Source organism: Marmota monax, unplaced genomic scaffold (assembly GCF_021218885.2).
Source record: "Marmota monax isolate L192 unplaced genomic scaffold, Marmota_monax_Labrador192_F-V1.1 WCK01_AAM20220418_F8-fsc00347, whole genome shotgun sequence".
In the NCBI taxonomy this organism is placed as follows: Eukaryota; Metazoa; Chordata; class Mammalia; order Rodentia; family Sciuridae; genus Marmota; species Marmota monax.
The window spans coordinates 829,007-848,987 of record NW_026694678.1 but is presented as its reverse complement, the minus strand read 5'-3'; the positions used below and the strand labels follow the sequence as shown (position 1 = coordinate 848,987).

At 42.7% G+C, this 19,981-nt stretch overlaps 1 protein-coding gene across 1 annotated transcript in view; it reads right to left on the bottom strand.

Moving 5' to 3' along the window:
• Nucleotides 1-3,958: 3,958 nt before the first annotated feature.
• Ints9 (integrator complex subunit 9) overlaps nt 3,959-19,981 on the bottom strand; it is an 87,299-nt gene continuing 71,276 nt past the window's right edge. The window contains exons 12-17 of the mRNA XM_046423331.2: nt 16,561-16,732; nt 13,038-13,162; nt 10,494-10,661; nt 7,598-7,696; nt 6,390-6,530; nt 3,959-4,587 (exon numbers count right to left, since the gene is read on the bottom strand). Coding sequence (XP_046279287.1) covers nt 4,411-4,587; nt 6,390-6,530; nt 7,598-7,696; nt 10,494-10,661; nt 13,038-13,162; nt 16,561-16,732 — 882 coding nt within the window. The 3' untranslated portion in view covers nt 3,959-4,410. The remainder of the gene's footprint in view (nt 4,588-6,389; nt 6,531-7,597; nt 7,697-10,493; nt 10,662-13,037; nt 13,163-16,560; nt 16,733-19,981) is intronic.

Genomic DNA, 19,981 nt, shown 5'->3' with positions numbered 1-19,981 from the left:
TGAGCTAAAATTATTGGAGAGAGCATAATGCACAAAATGTAGTAGTAGGTGCTTAATAAATGCTCACCAATTGGAAGGTGCTTATTGACTGGCAAAAATGCTGTATAAAATAAAAGTGAGCACTGTAATTAGCTACCAGACTAAATAATATTGAATAAAATATGCTAGCCAACTTATTTTAGGTGATATGTTTATTAACTCGGAATCACTTTTGTGAACGATTTTACAGTTGTACATCTGGAAGATATAAATGGTTAGGAATTATTTCTGTGGTTTACTGTACAGGAGAGTACAGGGTAAAACCCTGCTAACATAAGACTCATTATGTCTCCATTTTTTTCAGGGACCTCCAATACCAACGTAAGAAACAAGCAATAGTCTCTGTGCTTAATGACAAGATGTGGGTAAAACATTTTTCAAAGATTTCCTGTGACTCAAAATATACACACACACTTACATATATAAATAATATTTTATGATGTGATTAAAACCTGTAATGGGCTGCCTGGGAGTAGTGGAGACTAGCAGTTAACCTTTTTTTTTTTTTTTTTTAATTTTAATTTTTTATTGTTGGTTGTTCAAAACATTACAAATTAAAGCAGTTAACCTTTTGAAAAAAAAGTTCATGATCAATGCTGGCTCTAGCCCACAGCAAGAATAGATCTCTTTGGCTCAGCTGTATACTGCCTATCTTCAGGACTTAGTTGTGACTTCCTGCAGAATTGTAGGCTCAAAGTAGAGGAATGTTACTTGTGTATAGTTCCACTGGAGAGAATCTGGAAACAGGCAGTGTGAAACAATGAAGTCAGTGTTCACTTCTCCTGGCTGTAGAGGAAAGAGGCAAACAGCATCTCCCTGTCCCTCCTACCAGTTTGCTTGGCTCATCTTATGACACCATCATATAGCTTTGGTGGTTTCTGCAGAAAACTCCAAACTCCTGCCTTTATAGGTTACCTCACGAGGCCAAAGGGTATAAGCTCTAGGATCAGGAGACAAGGAGGCCCCATCTCCTCCTCCTGGCCAGCTCCTCAATCCTGACACAAGATATGGAAGGCAGAAGCTACTTAAACTGTTTTCCATCCAACACCTGACTGACCATTAACAGGGATGCCTCTGAGTCAGAAGATCTCAGCTGAGCCACACCAGATTCCTGACCCACAGAAATGGTAAGCGAAGAAATGCTTTTTTAATTTTTTTTTTTTTAAGTGTAGATGAACACAGTACCTTTATTTATTTTTATGTGGTGCTGAGGATTGAACCCAGTGCCTCATACATGCTAGGCAAGTGCTCTACCACTGAGCTACAGCCCCAGCCCCAAGAGATGCTTGTTTTAAGCCACTAAGTTTTGGCGTAATTTTTAATGCAAAAATAAATAGCCGCGGGCTGGGGATGTGGCTCAAGCAGTAGCGCGCTCGCCTGGCGTGCGTGCGGCCCGGGTTCGATACTCAGCACCACATACCAACAAAGATGTTGTGTCCGCCGAGAACTAAAAATAAATAAATTTAAAAAAAAAAAAAAAAAAAAAAAATAAATAAATAAATAAATAGCCGCTATACCACTTTGTGGAAAGACATGTTAAAAGAAAAATTTTAGACAAAATAAATTTAGTAGTTTATTCCAGCAAAGATTCATGAATCCAGTTGTGCTTAGAATTAGAAGCAAGAGAGAGTCCAGGTGCTCCCCTGTAGCATCATGGGCAGTGAGCTTTTATGAGTCCGAAAGACAAGAAAACATTTGAATAGTTCAGAGTGGAAAGGCCCTAATCCAGGTGAGCTGGTGGTGTCATTCTCCTGTTCCACTTGTGAAGGAACGTGAAGTGTTCTCTCACCCCTGTTACTACTTTGTAAAAATAGACATAAATAACAAAATTAGGTCACTCTACTCTTTATTATGAATTAACACTTAATCACTATTACACTGGCTTTTTTGGGGGGGTGGTGGTGGTAGGTGCTGGGGATTGAACTCAGGGGCCTCGCACATGCTAGGCAAGTGCTCTATGACTGAGCTAAGGCCTCGCCCCAAGTTTTTCCTAGATGTCAGACTCTTGACCAGGTGGGTACCAATCAGTAGTCAGGGTTGCATTTCCAATACTCAAAGGCAGCTTCTCCTTTCTTTTGGGGTCTTTTATTAACCAACATAGTTTGATTCCCAAACATTTGACTTTAGATGTTCCCTCTCAGGGACTGGGAAGGCCAGCTCTAGATTTCTGTCTGCTCTGAAGAATGCGCTGCCTCTGTCTTCTGCCACTAAGTAGGTGGTGATGACTTGATGAAAACCTCCATGATTTATAAATTACTTCAGCCCATCAACCATTTGTTGACTTATTGGTACTTAACATCTGTTGGTCTCAGTAACTATGCCTCAAAGGATCAATGCCTTGGGCTCTCTAGTCAAACCTTTTAACAAAAGTTAGACTTTGACAAATCCTAGGGCACTTCTGGACATTTATATAAAACAATTGTTTTGGTTTCTTTTGAGCTTTATGATACTTTTGCATTTTTAAAGACGTTTTAAAAATTCAACTCTGATCTTCTCAAAAGTTTCATTACAAAGGATGCCTGCATGTGATACATATTTACAGTTTCCTTCCTGGAAACAAATTTTTTTTTTTGGTGGTACTAGGGATTGAACCCAGGGGTGCTCTACCTCTGAGCTATATCTCCAGCCACATCTTTTATATTGTGACAGGGTCTTACTGAATTGCTGAGGCTGGCCTTGACCTTGCCATCCTCTTGCCTTAGCCTCCTGAATTACTGGGATTACAGATGTGTGCCACCATGTCTGGCCAAAACTAAATTTTCATAGCATGGCCCTTCAGTCTCTTAAGGCTGACTCTGTCCCATGCTGGTAGTATCCCATAGTTTCTTTTGAAACATCCTAGACACCTCGAAGGAATGATCCATACATTGGAAAACAAAAACCTGCATAAGCATTCTTATGCCTGAGCTTGGCCAAGTTGGAAATGGAAAAAATAAGGTGGTTCTTTTCTTCGTTGTGTTGGTCAGCTTTGCACTGCTGTGACCAGAATACCTGATAAGAACAACTTACAGAAGGAAAAATTTGTTTTGTTTCAAGGTGTTAGAGGTTCCTGCCATTAATACAGGAACTTCTGGGGGCACTTCATATCCAAACCATAATCTAATACTCCTCTAAAGAACAACTCATTCCCAGTGATAAAATCACTCCAGAGAACTGAAGATCAACTCTCCACAAAACCCGAGTTTTGTGAGTTTAGTTCTCTAGAGTTTTTTAAAAATAGTTCCTGCGTTATTTTCCTTTTGTGAAACTCAGCTGTTAGAACTGGAGGGATGACTGGCTTTCAGTCAGACTCTGAGAGCAGTGACTGGGCTCACCACAGGCTTGTGCTCCCCTGGCCCACAAGGGACAAAGATAGCTGGAGTGTGGGTTCCAGTCTACACTGGGATTAGATGTGATCTGGTAAAAATTGGCTTTAAACTATTGATACCCAGCATTATTTCAAATGCAGTAGAGGTTACTTTTCTCTAAGACCTCATTCTTTCTATGTGGCTCACTATGTGGACCTCACTGTGTGGCTGTGGGCACCTGAGTAGACCCTGAGGATCCACAGGAAAGGCAGTTCTGTCACTTAGTGAACATCATGCTTAATATAAAGAAGTCTACAGTGTCACCAGGTAGTATGATCTTACAATACACGCATCGGTGTTATGCAATGTATGACTGTACTTGCTAGAGCCTCCCTGGAAGGTCAAGGCTGGTATCATGGATCTGTCGGTGTTTTTCATGCATACAGGCCTAGGTAAATTATATTAAAAGGTATTTAAGCTTAAGAAATGTTTTTTTTGTAAACAACGCAGGGTTATATGATCAAATGTACACAAACTAAAATTTGCGATGGTGTTTTCTAAGTTTACGTTCGTCTCCCCCCCCCCCCCACTAAATCATTGTTTAAATTGTAGGTTCAATAGAATGCAGATACTTCTATAAAAATACATTTTATTTACAAAGATGGGCCATTCTGTGAAAGGATAGACGGCTTATTTTGGGGGATCATCTTATTACTTGCAGCACTAAAGGCAGAGCCAATGAATCAAGGAAAACAAACATGGGCCACATGAGACAACAAGCCAGTCACCCTTTGCTTCCCTGTCCACTGTGAGCCTCTTGAAAAGGGCTTCTCTCACCCCTCAGCTACTCAAAAACCAGAGTTGAAAATGATTCTCAAGTTCAAAGGGAAAGTTCTTGCCTGGACTGGAAGATCCTGGTCACAGCTTCAGCTCATTTCCCTCCAGCGCCACCTCTTCATTCCTGAAGCCAGAGGATTCCAGACACGCTGAAAGGCCTTTCCTGCCCTTCCTCAGATGGCCGGTGCTGGGAGCCATGATGAAGGACTGTAGGATCCCAGGAGTGAAAATGGCTCTTATGTCCCATTCAGAACTTCTGTAAGAATTTGAGGACAAGATCCCGTAGTCGCACCCTCAGCATCTCGTCATTGTCACAAATGATATGGGTTGAATCTTCTTCAATTTGGATGAGTGTCTCAGCTTCCTGGAGCAGAACAATATGGCCCTTGGCTGTGTCTTCCACCTTAATATCACTGAAGCCATGCTGTACAGGGAGAAAGAAAAGGAGAGGAAGGTGGAACTCTGAAAAGTAAGGGCTGACTGAAAAGGAAGATGATATTTTGAAACTGCAGGATCTAAAAATGACACTTCCTAGGCTTGACTAAACTCTAGGAAGAGGCATTTTGATATGCCTCAGTACAACTCTTTTCATTAACAGGGCTGAACACAGCAACAGAATCCCACCATAGTTTCATATACTTTATAAGAGGCCCTGACATGCAAAATCTCATGAAAACATGACAATTTCCACAACCTATTTTGTCATCCCTGTTAAACCCATTCAGGTTTTTGTAAGTGACTTGAGCACATCCAGGGCCCCGTGTTCAGGAGTCTGGGATGCCAGGTGATTCTGGGCCCCTGTACCTGCGCCACCCCCCCCCCCCCAATAAAGAGGCCACATCGTAAGTTTCAGCTGTTGTGAGCTCCCAGAAAATGCTCTTCATCACAGCATGTACCAGTGACCTTGGGATTTGGCAAATCCCTTTCAAGGGGGAAGGAGATAGCATTAGAGACAGCTGGAAAGATGATTGTCCTGCTGCCTAAGTATGGAGTTTTCTTAGAAATCAGGTATAAATTAGAAAAAGAAGTGAAGAGCACTACTAGGGGGAGACTATTTTGTGCACTGAGCTCTGGCATGGGTTTGGACAGGTACTGAGATTTCTCTTGCAATTACGAGGTAAGGCAGACAGGCCCAAGGGAACACTCAGCAGGTCTGTGGATAAGCCAGGCAGGGAAAGCAAGTCATTCCCAAATGTTTCAAAAAGAAGTCAAACTTCAGGCCCATGACCAGGGACCAGGAGCCCTGTAAAGTCATGTGGAAGGTGGAGCCAATATGATCACTTAAGCACATGTAAGAGGGTTGAGGAGAGCTGATTCAGAACATTGAAAGCTGAAACCTACTCAAAAGGAAGCCTTTATTTTTTAAGGCTAGAAAAGTTGGTAATTGAGATACTTAGTTTGAACTAAAGATGATTATTAATAGTTTAGCAGGGGACTTGTCTTTTTAGGAGTCACCAGAGTTAACCACAGTTCTCATAAGAGGCGTGCAACAGCACCGTCTTGAAGCAATCCCTCCCCTTCCTCGTAAGCACTCTAGCAATCACTGTTGGCATTAGAATTTATAAAGTCCTGAGGCTGAAGCTAAAATTAGAGAACTTTCAGGTTATAAGAAATCTCTTTTTTGGGAGAAGCAGCCATGGGGGCCCAGTGGGTAGAGATGGCTGCTGAGACAGAAAGATAGGACAAGTGTGCTCCCAGATGACTGACCCTATCTGCTGGACCCGTTTTCCAATTCCCAGGGATCTAGCATCATTGATTCCCCTCCTCTGACACACCAAATCCTCCCAATTGAATAGAGACCTAGATCTGCTTAGACAGCCAGTGGCCTTTCTGTGGAAAAGTGTGGCTCCAGCTCGGATAGACCCTTGTGTATCCTAGCCTGCCTCACCTGTTTTTGAAGATGGGCTGTTTCTCAGTCTTCCTGTTTTACAGGAAGTGGGTATGGAGAGGCATTTTGCTAGCTACCTAGCAGTAGTGGATGGAAGGACAGGATTGGTGGTGAGAAACAGTTCAGGGCTACCTGTAGAAGGAAGACATTCTCTTGGCTCAACTCTGTAAACCTTTTGCTGGTTCTGTCCCGACTGACCTTGGACCAGAGAGACATTAGAGGACAACAGCTTTTGGATAGTGGGATCTCAGTGAAAATGGCAACACATGTTCCTTGGAGCTAGGGAATGACCACGAGCAACAGACAGCAGGCCCACACTCAGTCTGGTGTTTGCTCACCTTCTCCAGGGTCTGCACGAACTGCTCCACAGGGATGGAGCCGCTCAGCAGAGGCTTCAGCACTTGGCAGTCCGGAATGTCCTCACTCACCCGCTGCTTTCTCTTTTTTCCACTGGTGGGTTGGGTGGGTCTGGGAGGTGGCTAGGGCAAGGAAAAAAGCACAGAGCTCACTGAGCACTTCCTCTTAAGACATCTGTTTTGTTGTGTCCTGCAGAAGCCTCTCCTCTGATGTAGAGGTAGTGGGGGCTCTCTGACCTGCAGTTACCAGTGGTGGGAAAACGCACCCAAGTCCAGGCTATCAGCTGGGCTCCATTTGAGCCAGTGCAAAACCATCCACATGGATCAACATCTTAGGTGCCTTTTAACAAAATTCTCTTTAAATTTCCCATCAATTCAATTTAATAGTGGTTAAGGACACTGGCTGGAGGGTCTGATGCAGCTTTGTCGTCTTCTAGCTGAAGAAACTTTTGTTCAAGAATCTAACAGTCAGATAAACTGCCTATAAAATGAGAATTTTAAGGGGATTTTGAAGGTATGAATAAGGAGAATGTACGTTAAGGACACAGCTCAGTGGCCAACATTTTAAGTGGCAAGTAGGAGCCCATGATATAGGGGCACAAAAGTAAGAGTTCGAAGTCTGAAAGGAATTCTAAAGAGACAAGTGCCACCAACCTGTGCCAGGCCTCGGGCCTTCACAGTCTGAGGGGTGTGCTTGCATTTCCAGACCTTGGAGGGAGCGCCTGTACCTGCTACTTCTCAGGTCTCCCTTCCGCACCCACTTGGCCATGCAGAGGGGAGGTGCTCAACCAACACTCCTCCAGGGAATGCACAGAAGTTTGGGAGTGATGCTGATGCTTCCAGAGCTGTGCCTGCCACTTAGGACAATGTGTGGCCTCATCTTCAGTAAAATAAGTAGAAAGGAACCCTTTGGGGCTGGGGTTGTGGCTCAGTGGTAGAGCACTCGCCTCATATGTGCCAGACCCTGGGTTCCAGCCTCAGCACCACATAAAAATAAATAAAAATACAACTAAAAGTAAATATTAAAAAAAGAAGTGCCATCTTTGCTTCAAATATGCACTAAGTAGCTTGGTCTCCAGTTTCTGCTACTTTGGGAAATGTTACCTAGGGAGCTGGCTCAGCTGCCAAGACCATCCTGAGGAGAGGGTCTCTCCAGGGTCCCCACCCAGCTCCCCACCTGCCCGAGGTACCTGAAGCACGTGCTTGTTATCTTTAGTGTGCAGCACAGCCGAGACAGTTGCCAAGGAGATGCCGGGTTTGATCTCCATGGGCACCAGGGAATCCGCGAGCTGAAAGGAAATGTGGGGTTTCACGTGGGCTCCCTGATCAGAAGGGAAGGGTGCTAAGCTGAGGTGTCCAAGGTCTGGAGTGAGGGGGCCACTGGGTTTTGGCCCCACCTTCCTGGTAGATGGTGACCCAAAAGGCTCAGCCTGGTGGAAAGGGTACCAAATCACACAAGAGGCTGAATCTCTAGTGAAGATCATTACTATTTTCTCCTTTGAATTGCAGTCTAAAATGACCAAATAACTTTTGAGGAAGAAAAAGAATTACAAATTTAAAATATTTACAGTATAGGAAAGCAAAAAATATAATAAATGCCCACCAGTAAATGAATAATTAAATATATGATACATTTATGACAGATCACTATGTAGTCCTTAAAACTGAAGCTTTTGGAATAAACTTAACCACATACTTAGGGTCAGGTGAAAAAGCCCCCAAGGCACAATGCCACCACACGCTCAGTCCTCACATGAATACCAAGCAGATATCCAACAGCGTTATTTCTAGTGTTGCGACTTGATTTTTTTTGTCCTTATTCTTAATAACATTAACATATCATGGGTTTGCATTATTTTTAAATGAACTGATAAACATTTTAAGTGTCTTAGTTTGAATTTGTAATATAGTAAATACCAATAGCTCTAACCCTCACAATCAAAAGCTCCCATGGATCCTAAGTTTTAAGGAGTCTTGAGACCAGAAAGTTTGAGGCCTGACGGCCAAGAGTACTGAAATCTAAATGTAGGCCTTCAACCCCAGCCACTGTCAAATGTCAAATGTCAGACAAAAATAATCCCAAGTGCCCAGGCCAGTGTCTTTCATTTTAAGATGAGAAAAATAAAATGCTAAAATATATTAAATCACTATAAAATTAGAAGTGGGAATAATGAGCTCAACTTCTATGTTAACAACAAAACCAAAATTTCCCTTTTTAGAGTGGGAAACCTGCTTTCAATTCTCCCCTAGTGGTGAAAAAAAAAGTTTATCATGAGAGCCAAATTACTGAAACAAAACCAGTCCAATGAAGATGCTATTAACCTAATGGATTGGGCTACTAGGAGTCTAAACCAATCAGCCATTACCTTAAAGTTCCAGTTGAAGTATTCAGAAGGACAACTGTGGGGGCTGCACTGAAGGACTGATGCGTTACCCAGAGAGCTGTGGTGGGGGTAGGGGGGCACCCACGACGACACTGAACTAGTCACTGTGGCACCTCTCTCATGAATGAGCTACACTTACAAACTGCTTAGCCAAGACAAGTCTGAGTTGTTGAATTCACAAGCTCCAACTAAAACAAATTTTTCCTTTAAAAAGAATTATTAGACTACAGACATTCAAAGGACCTTCCAAGTAGTCAGCTTGAGAAGCTATGTGTGTGTATGTATACATATGGGTGTGTGTGTGTGTGTGTATCTGTGTGTCTTTCCAGAACTTTATAGCTTAACATGTCTTTGACTTCCCCTTTTAAAAATCTTTATAACCAAATATAAGAAGATGAATTTCATTGCTTTGAAATTAAAATTTAGTTTGTGCCATATTTCACCAAGCTTGATCACTAGATGTGATTACAAATAACTTTTGTTGAAAAATTATTTTCAGCAGTTAAATCCCTTTTCCAAAGACAAAGATTTACCATGTGTGACAGCACATGGGTCTGGCCTACATGTCAGGAGGCCCCTTGCCGGCCAGGTGCCTTGTCCTCACCTGCCTTCCCCACGCCTGGACTCACTGTAGCTGCCTAAACACACACTGCTGGCTGCCCTGCCCTGGGAGGATGCCCTCCCAAGGAGCTGCAGCAGGCAACAGTGGCTATTAAACATAATGACTGTCTACTTATATCTTCATAAAAAACGTATGGCTTGCATTTAAAAACTAGTTCTGTGTTGCTGAATCAATTTTATCTAAATTAATTATTAAAACTGGCTTGGTTCTCTTTAATCTATTGTTCTTAATTAAGAAAACCACCCTGGTTAATTCTGGAAAGGAATCCATGTACCAGGACTGGATCTACACCAGCTTTGTCAGGCCATGGAAAAAGACAACATTCAGGTCCTTGATCTCATCCAAAATCTGGATATAGTTTCTGAACCTCAAAACCCCAAAAGACTTTTGGGCACACTGATTTTTAACAATAAGTTTGCCTATTCCCCTTTAATATCTGTTAAAACCCATTCAAGTTGTCTTAAGAGGCAAAAGGAAGACAGAAGCAGCCTCCAACCATGCTCCTGGCTGTCACTTTGGGAGGGGTCATTCACCTTTGCTGCTGCCTTCCTCTCGGTCGAGTCACTTAAGCACAACACATTCAGATTGTTCCATGTGTACAATACGCTTTTTGCTGTTAAAACAGAAGCTAAGATTTCACAGAACTACATATCCAGACTCTGATAGAGAAGGACAATCATTTTTATACTAAAATGGATACAAGTGATAAGTTTAAACCTCTTCTTTTCTGGTCATTCTTATCGCCTCCATCTCTGAGTGCAGTGAAACTTGTCCCTGACTCAATGCAGTTCAGAAAGGATGTGAAAAACCACAGCTATAAGGCAGTTAAGGACAGGGCAGGTACCAGTGTTCCCACTCTCCAGGGCCGACCCTGACGAGGCCTGCGGGAGCGCACTGCCTGGCACTGACAGGAGACCCTGATGATCCCACCTTTCTTCCCAGTTACTTAGGAGGCTTTTTTTCTTTTCTTTGATTCATTCATATTTGACACAAACTCAAAAGAAAGCCACCTCTGGGACAATTATTTCAGAGACTCAAGTGGGAAACCTGAATTTAACCATGAGAAAAAGAATGGCTCACCTCTGGCATGATTTCTATCTTTTCATATCGACGTTTGAAGGGCAGGGCGAGGACGTCAGCCCGACGATAGGACATGGCTGGGGGCTGGCAGTCAATCATGAGGTCCATCCTGTGTGACTGGGCTGGGGGTGGCTGGGTGTATTGCTCAGGGCAGACCACATGCAGGGGCTGAGGACCAGCAGAACAGGGTCAAGGGAGAAAACAGGAAAGCAGAGGCAGCTATGAACAGAGCAACCCACTCAGGAGCCCATTCCTTGCCCAGCTTCCTGGATGCTCAGGCCTGCTGCTTTCAGGCCATATGGAACTCTCATCTTCTCAAACCCAACTAACTGATGGGAGGAGAGAGGAGAGCAGTGTGGGGAAAGCAGAATCAACATTCCAGAGAAAAGCTTTGAGTTGCTGGTTGTGCCTATGAGTGAAGGACTGATGCCTCAGTTTGCATTATTTTTTTCCCACTATATTTAAGTAGCTTTCATGGTGACATCCATGTGTCTATTACCAACTGGTCGCTAAGCTCCTTGAGGTCGTGCTCTTCCTATAATACTTCCCACACGTCAGCTACTAACAAGCTCTTTTCATGCTGGTTTGGTTCTGGGTTTGGAGTTTCTTATGCTCCCTGCAGGTCAAAAGGTATCATGTGCTCAGCTGTGTAGACAATGAATCAGAGATGAAACATTAAAAAAAAAAAAAAAGTCTTATTTTAAATCTTGAGAGAAAAACAAACCAATGTTTAGTCTGGACAAATATCACAACTGCAAACAAATGGTCACTGTGTTATCTCTGTTTCCTCTTAAGGGTGTGGAATAAGGATTTCCAAAAGGCTAAACTGGTTTGGACTTAATACAACATTTTTTCTTTTGAGCAAATACTCCCTCAAACTGTCCTTTGCTCTTCCTCCTGATTGGAAGGTAACTTGATCTCACAGCCCTGACTCCACGGTCACAGCCTGAGGACTTCTTCCAGGTTTCTTTCTTCTAAAATAGAGACCAGCTGGCCTCTGGTTTCTAATATTGGCATATGACTGAGGAGCACACAGTGGGCTTAGGGACTGAGATTTAAAGTTATTTAATGTAAAGGAAAAAACCAGGCTCTTAACCATTCTTTCCAGCATGTTGATGAGCACACAGTGGGTGTCAAATCATTCCACGAGCCAAAGTGGGCTCTCTCATCATGCCTAGAAAAAACCCATATTCTTTCCATTTAGGGTCAGCAACTGGTGAGCACCAGATTCCACTCCCCCTGTTTGCCTGAGGTTTTTCACTTCAGCTGTTTCTTGTCACCCTGCCCTAGCATTTTAGGTAAAGGCAGAAGCAGGAGGACTGCAAGTTCAAACCCATCCTGATGATACAGATTCTATAAAGAGGAGGAAAGAGTGCTTCTGACCTAACCCTGGAAAAGGAAACAGCTAATCCCACTTCCCTAACCGAGCAGCTGAAGCCAGAGGTAGCCCCATGACACCTCATTTATGTTCCTGGAGGTGCTGAAGTAAGAGGAAATCAGAAGCCTTCCTCTCACCTGTCCTCAATGGTCTCCCCTGAAATTCTAATCAAGTACCCCACTCCCAAATGCCAAAAGACTTATTGTCATAGTGCAGTGACTTTGCCTCTCTGCTCCACCTTTACCCCAACTTCCCTTTCTCTAGGACAGAAAATAAAAAATGAAAACAAAACAACAAAACCCATACCAAACAAAACCAATTCTGTGAACGGTAACAGGTATTAATAAGGATCCAATACACATTTCAAACAAACTGTTTTTAGTGAATATATTTCTATTTTTTTATTTCATTTTTTATTTTAAACTTAGTGAACATATTTCTAGAATGACTTTTGGCGGTGGGGCAGCAACAATTTGCCTGTGTTTTTTTTCTCTTCCTGTGGCACTGGGGATCCAACCCAGGGTCTCCTCATACATACTAGGTGAGTACTTTACTGCTCATCTGCAGCCCAGCCTTTTACATTTATTTTGAGACAGGGTCTTGCTAAGACCCTGAGTAGCTGGGATTACACGTATGTGCCACTATGCCTAGCATAACAATTTGCTTTTAAGCAGATACTTTATCAAAAGTAATTTGGCAGCCGGGGGTGGTAGTGCATGCCTGTAATCTCAGGAGGCCGAAGCAGGAGGATTGCAAGTTCAAACCCAGCCTAATCAACTTAGTGAGTCACTAAGCAACTCAATGAGACCCTGTCTCTAAATCAAATAGAAAATAGAGCTGGGGATGTGGCTCAGTGGTCAAGTGCCCCTGAATTCAATCCCTAGCAACCCCTTCCCTCACCAAAAAAAATTAATTCGGTGGTTCATGCTTTTTTTCCCTTCTACTTTTGAGTTCTTTAGCATAGCAACTTCTTTCAGGGTGTGAAGATCATTACTAGTAAGTCTAAAGGTTAACCAGCAAATGTCCTAGCCCTCTGCAGACAGGTGAGGACTAAGGCCACCAGGGGCTCCCATGCAAGCAGGTATCCCCACCCCTCAATGTGGATGTGCAAGCTACACAGAGGTGACACAACCATGTGAGGATGCTGGCACAATTTCCTTTGTTACCTGCACTTCTTTAAGCAGCTTCGACACCTGGATGAAATTTAGTCGTGTATCAATGGGGCAGTATATGCATTTCATGGCCAGGGGCTGGTAGGGAGCCAGTGCTTCCAGGTATGAGAAGTCTGGTTCTAAGGACAGTACAAAAAGAAAATTAATAATTGTATTGGTGCATTATGACTACACACAATAGGGAATTCACTGTGATGTACTGGTACCTGCTTGGAGCGTGTATTGGCCTATGTCATTCCCTTACCTCCTCTTGCCCCCTGCACCCACTCCCCTGATACTTTTTCTTTAATGGTCTCATTTCTATTTCATGAGGTCCATTGTCTTTCCTTTTTTTCTCTCTAGCTTCTGCATATGACAGAAAGCATATGACCCTTGACTTTCTGAGTCTGGCTTATCTCAGTTAGCATGGAGTTTTCCACATCTACCCATTTTCCTACGAATGACATAATTTTGTTATTTATGCTCTCCACCGTGTATACACACATTTTCTTTATTCATTTAACTGTTGATGGACACCTAAGCTGGTTCTATAACTTGGCTATTGTAAACTGCTGCTATAAACATGGGTATGCATGTATTGCCACAATATGATAACTTTAATTCCTCAGAATAATTACCAAGGAGTGGTACAGCTGTTCATATTGAGCAACATCTGTTGCTGATTTCCATACTAGTCGTACCAGCTAACAATTCCACCATGAGTGTGGTAAGTGTACCCTCAAAAAGGAGATTTTAATGTGTAGGCAACAAGAGGAATGGGCAAGCAAGGTGGAGATGGGTGTGGTCAGGGCCAAGCAGAGGGCCAGTGTGAAAGACTGAGCAAGGAAGTATAGAGTGGGTTATGGGAGGAAAATGAATTCCAGATAAGCAAAGGGAAAGGCTGGGGAGGAACTCTGTGGGGTGGACTTAGAATGGGAGACATGGGACTGGGCTCAAAGTTTTCAACACACAGAGAGGTTGATGAAATAAGGAGATAAACAAAAAAAATGGGAGATAAAAGAAACTTCTTCATAACACCAACTAGTAGAAATGATTAAAAAAATTATTTGGCAATCATCGCAGTAATAGCTTATTTAGACCAGAATCACTAATAAATGCTAAAGTACTCATAAAATTTGAAGCAGAAAGGATATATTAGAAATTCTCTAAGTTTCCTTTGTAAGACTGTGAATTAAACACAAAGAGAAAAACAGTGACCTCACAGTAAAGAGGCCTGGTGGAGACCACATAATCACATCACATCAGGTGCTCAATGTTAGTACCCAGGCCCAAGATAAATCACCATCATGGCCACCTACAAGCCATTGAACAGACCCTGAGCTCAGGTCAACAAATGCTTCTGCTGAGACTGCCACACTTCTGCCAGGAAGCCCAGCTCTTGAGACTGTGAGCCACTCTTGTCACATCACTGTTTTTTTTCTTGGGGGCACTGCAGTCTGCTTGGCAAGGACTGTTCACTCCACTCCAGTGAGCTGCCCAGCTTGAGCCAACAGAACAGGCTCACTGCTCATGTGCTAAGTGATAGTTTGATTCCCAGTGAGATCACTGCTTCTCACAGAGCATGGGCCTGTGCTCTCCTGGCCACTAACTTCTCCAATCTTCAGGACAACTGACCGAACTTCCAAACATTAGATTACCACCTCCAGTGGGTCAGATTTCTCAAAGAATTCCCAGAACCCACCAAATGAGGCAAGCACAGGCCACTCAGGGCAAAGATTCCAAGTGAAAAGGTAGCCTCTCACACTTAGCAAACTTCAGAAGAGACCCAATTGCTCTGGAAGCCCAGCAAACAAATTTAATGCTCTTTACAAAGAGTAGTCATGATCATTGGGCTTTTGCATTTGGTTGGCTGAAGTAAAAAGTTCATACAGGGGTTAAAGTGCCTGCATAAATATCAACTACTGTCATGTCATTCACAACTTATCAAAAGGAGCAGAAGAAACACCTTTAGTCCTACCACACATTCATTCCCTGGACAACCTTCTCAGCAAAAATCTGGCAGTGGCCAAGTTCTAGGTATTGCAAATCTATGTCTTATGGTTGAATTCCCCTGCCTTTGGCCCAAAGGTGCTCTGAGAAAGGAGAAAGGCAGCCCTTGAAGGCTGGGAGCTTTCCAGGTGCTCTCTGCTTAGCCAGGGTATTAGCAGGGGCTGGCCTGGCACCCATGACTGAACCACAGTGTCCTGCTGGATACAAATAAATTCAAAGAACAACAACATCAGACAAGGCCACTAAGCAAGACCCCTCCAAAATCACGGCCGAATACAAAAGAATAAGACTCTCCCAACCACAACTCGAGCAAACATCACCCTATCCTGGCTCTATTCCTCTTGCCTTGGAGAAGAAAATCACTAAGGTGCCCAGCTGCAGATTTGGGTCCTGACAGCACTTAATGCAGAAAAAGCTCAACATCAATGAATTACCTCAAATTACCTAGCTCTAGCCCAGATCCTACAAGTTCTTTTTAACCACATGCATGCCTGTGGTGTGTGTTCTACCTCTCTGCAACAAGGCAAGAACTTTGCTTGACTATAGCCATGTTCCTGGTAGCCTCTGGTTGGGGCCACTGATAGTTCTCACAAATGAGGCTGAGCATAGGGTAGGGCCAAAGTGTCCATGCCTCTAATGCTTCTGGGGTAATTAGACTCTCTACCCCCAAACACAAGTTTTAAAGTAATCAGAATTCACAAGAAGGGGAAGGTGATGGCTACTTTGTCAAGAACTGCTGCATGTAAGTGCTGTGCTAACGACCTGCCTACATCACTTCCTGATTACCCACAGAGGAGGCTACTAGCAATCCCATTTCCTGAGAGGAAAGCTAGGCTTCAGAGGTGGCTCAGCTGAGGTTACATCAAGTGGAGTAAGATTTTAGACCAAAGTTTTTTACTTTGTAAAATTTTACTTTGTAAGATTTCCAAAACCCAAGGACGTTTGAAGATCTTAAATGACATACAGTGACTTCAGCCAATCCCCTATTCAACCTTACTAAAGAAGTTGTCTTCCCTAAAGTGTGTGTCTCCAGAACAAGTGAAAGCCAGAGTAATGTACAGTTGAAGGACAAAGATCTGTCCTAGTAAACAGTTCCTAAAAGGTAAAGACTGGTTACTAGAATTGCTGCAGTTCTTAGTATAAGTTCTATAACTTATACTAACTTAGTATAACTTAGTATAAGTTCTACCAAAAAGCAGTTCAGCCGAATTCTATCTCAGGGAAAAATCTTAGAAGAGCAGATATACAAACTGTGTTCAAGAGCTGGGGATGTCCTCAGTGGTATAGCACCTGACTACATGTACAGGTGTTGAGTTTGATCCCCAATATAGAAAATCGTGTTCAATACAGTTACCTGTCAGCTCATGCTGCTGTACTCTTTCTTCCTCCTTTGCTTCTGGTTTTTAATTCTTTTGTACATAATGTTTGTATTTATGCCTTAGAGTCAAATCCTTCCCTGTGTCTCAACCTTGCAGGAACATCCACTAATGACCCCAGTACAAAGGGTAGGGTGTTGTTTAAAATTTACCTGTAAATATGACAGTGTTGAGACTGGATTTTCCCCAGAGCTCCATGAAGTGGACCACGTCCCCAAATCGGAGGGAAGGGTGCCCAGTAAACACCACACAAGGCTGTCTGAAGTCGTTGCTGAAGTCTCCATGGATGCTGGGGTAGTGCTTCAGCTTATTGGTCTGAATGAGCTAGAATACATATTAAAAACATACAAAGAGCTGTTAGCCTGCTTGGGTTGAGTGGAGACCAAAGCATGGGAGAATGTGCAGAAATAACTTAAAAAATACAAACAAAAGCCAGGCAAGGTGGTACACGCCTATAATCTCAACAACTCAGGAGGCTAAGGCAGGAGGATCGTGAGTTCAAGGCCAGCCTCAGCATTCAGCAATGCCCTCAGCAACTTGGTAAGGCCCTATCTCAAAAGAAAAAAATTTAAAAAGGGCTGGGAAGGGCTGGGGATGTGGCTCAAGCGGTAGTGCGCTCGCCTGGAATGCGTGTGGCCCGGGTTCGATCCTCAGCACCACATACCAACAAAGATGTTGTGTCTGTCGAGAACTAACTAACTAAATAAATAAATATTTAAAAAAAAAATAAATAAAAAAAAAAATAAAAAAATAAAAAGGGCTGGGAATGTGGCTCAATGGTAACGTGCCACTAGGGAATTAGAAAGGCTGAAATCTGAACACTAACACTAGAAGTTGGGGAGGATGTGAGGCAATGAAAAGGCTCATTCACTGCTGACAGGATACAAATGACTACAGCCACTTTGGAAGATTTTGGCAGGTTTTTTTTTTTGAAACAAAAGTTAAAAACACACAGTTATTGTAGGACCCAGCAATCAAATATCAATCTTTGGTATTTTCTCCAGAGTTGAAAACGTAATGTCCCTAAAATACCTGCACATATATGTATAGCAGCTTTATTCATAATTGCTAAAATTTGTAAACGACTAAGATGTCCTTCAAAAGGTAAACTGTGGTACATCAAGACAACAGAATATTCAGTGCTTAAAAAAAAATGCACACTATCAGTTTAGGCAAAGACATGGAAGAACCTATTACTAAGTGAAAGAAGACCTGAAAAGGCTATATACTGTTTCAATCATAATGACTTTTTTTTTTTTTTTGGTACTGGGGATCAAACTCTGGAGCGCTCACCACTGAGCCACATCCCCAGTCAATTTTTACTTTGAGACAGGGTTTTCTTACTAAGTTGCCTAGGCTGACCTCAATTTGTAATGCTCCTGCCTCAGCGCCCCAAGTAGCTGGCATTACAGGTGTGGGGCACCATGCCCAGCCAGCTATAGGATATTCTTGAAAGGACAAATCAATGGATACAGTAAAAACATCAGTGGTTGCCAGGGGTTTGGGGGAGGGACAGATGAAGAGCTGGAGCACAGAATTTTACAGCAATGAAACTATTCTGCATGATTCTATAACTGTAGATAAATGCCCAAATCCAGAGCATGTATATCAAGAGTGAACTCTAAGGGACCCTAGGTGATACAGGTGCCAATGAGACTTCGTCAGCTGTAATAAATACACCACTCTGGTGTGGGCTGCTGACAGCAGGGGAGGCTGTGCATATTTGGAGCAGGGAATATATGGAAACACTGTATCCTTTCTGATTTATGGTAAACCTGAAACCATTCTAAAAAATTAGATTAAAAAACAGATACAGATGTTCCTCAACTTACAATGGGGAGACATTCTGATACACTCATCCTAAGTTGAATATATTGTATGCGGAGAGGTGTTTGATCCACCCAGCCCACCCCACCCCACGATTTGGCAACATCATGCACTGCACTGCAGTGTTGGTCGTCTTTGCTTGCAGTCATGGGGTATCAGAGCCACAGCTTACTGCAGCTGCCCAGCATCTCAAGCGAGGTGCATATTGGAAGTGCAGGGAAAGATCCAAATTCAAAGTGTGGCTCTACCCAATGCACACTGCTTGTGTATCCCTATTGTAAAGTCAAAAGTTTTTCGTAAGTTGGGAACCATGTGCACAAAGGATGTCATTAAAATTAGCCAAAGATCAAAAGTTCTTAACTACAATGTGATTTTCAGAACACATGGGAAAGCCAAATCCGTTTGGTAATATGAACATACTTGAAACTTTTAATCAGGTTGTTATGGACTGAGTTTGTCTTTTTTTATAGCTTCCATACTCTAGGCATGGTAGAGTCCTCAAAATCAGTTCCTATTTGAAATACAAGTAACTTTCCCAACATGTGTGATGCACCAAGTTTGGGTGACAATAAACACATCCCTCCCACAAGATCTGTACAGGATCTTCCACCTGAGAGTTATTGTGTTGAGTTATTGTAGCCACTTAATATGAAGACTAAAGTGACTCTCAGAAATTTGGGAGATGCAGGGCTATAGTAAGAAACCATCCATACCCAGCCTCAAACCTGTCTCTAAAGTATATATCTTGAACCAAGAATCTCCCCAGCAGCAAAATGCTTGACAATTCTCTCCCAACATCAGGCCCATTGTAAGGCGACATCTCACAGTAGAACCATAGAGAGCTTCTTCTGACAAGGCTCAAAAATGCCTCCTGTGCCTAAACCCTACCCCACCCTACCACTCTAGCATCAAAAGGTCAGATAAGGACCATGCAGACTCCACAGACCTTTCATATCAACTAGGTCAACAGGAGTGTTTCCTAAGCTGCTGTTTAACAGATAAATAAATGGTCTGTGATATGGCTTAATCCAGTAGCACCCATAACCATGGGGGGGGGGGACCCAGTCAACAACTTCAAGTCCAAATGAAGTCACCCCCAGAAGTGAGAAGTGGTTATACTGGGACACCCCTGAAGCAGAAACCAGGCTCTCTTCTCTTTGAAGATTTAGTCTCTTATTAGGTCTTTCTGGTTTTATTAGGAAGACTGCAGTACAACCCTGGAGATATTAACCAGCTGTCACATGCTAGACAGGATAAGAATAGTAAAGATGGAGAATACTGAATTCCCACTTTCCTTGCAAGTTTTATACAAATAAAACTAACATTCTTTTTGTAACTTTATGGCCAAAATAATTAGTTGCCACAGTTAAATGGATGAGTATACATCCATTCTAAGTGTATGGTATTCTGATGAATAGGATTCTAAGAATAGTGGTAGGCCTTTGCACACTTAAGTGATACCTTCATTAATACAAGCATTATCTAGAGATCTATTGGTCAAGGCATAGAAACTATGATAAATTCACTGTATTTTGCCAACTGAATCCACCTTCCCACCTCACTTTATATTTGAGCAGTGCAAATGAAGCCATAGTGCAGGTATTCTGTACAGTAATTTGTTGTCAGTACTAAGGGCAGAACCATATTTTATCATGGGCACTAGTAACAATAGCAAGGGTCAACTCCCTCCTTCCCCAGTAGCAAGTGCACCTCAGAACCCTATAGTCTATTCACGTTCTAAACAGT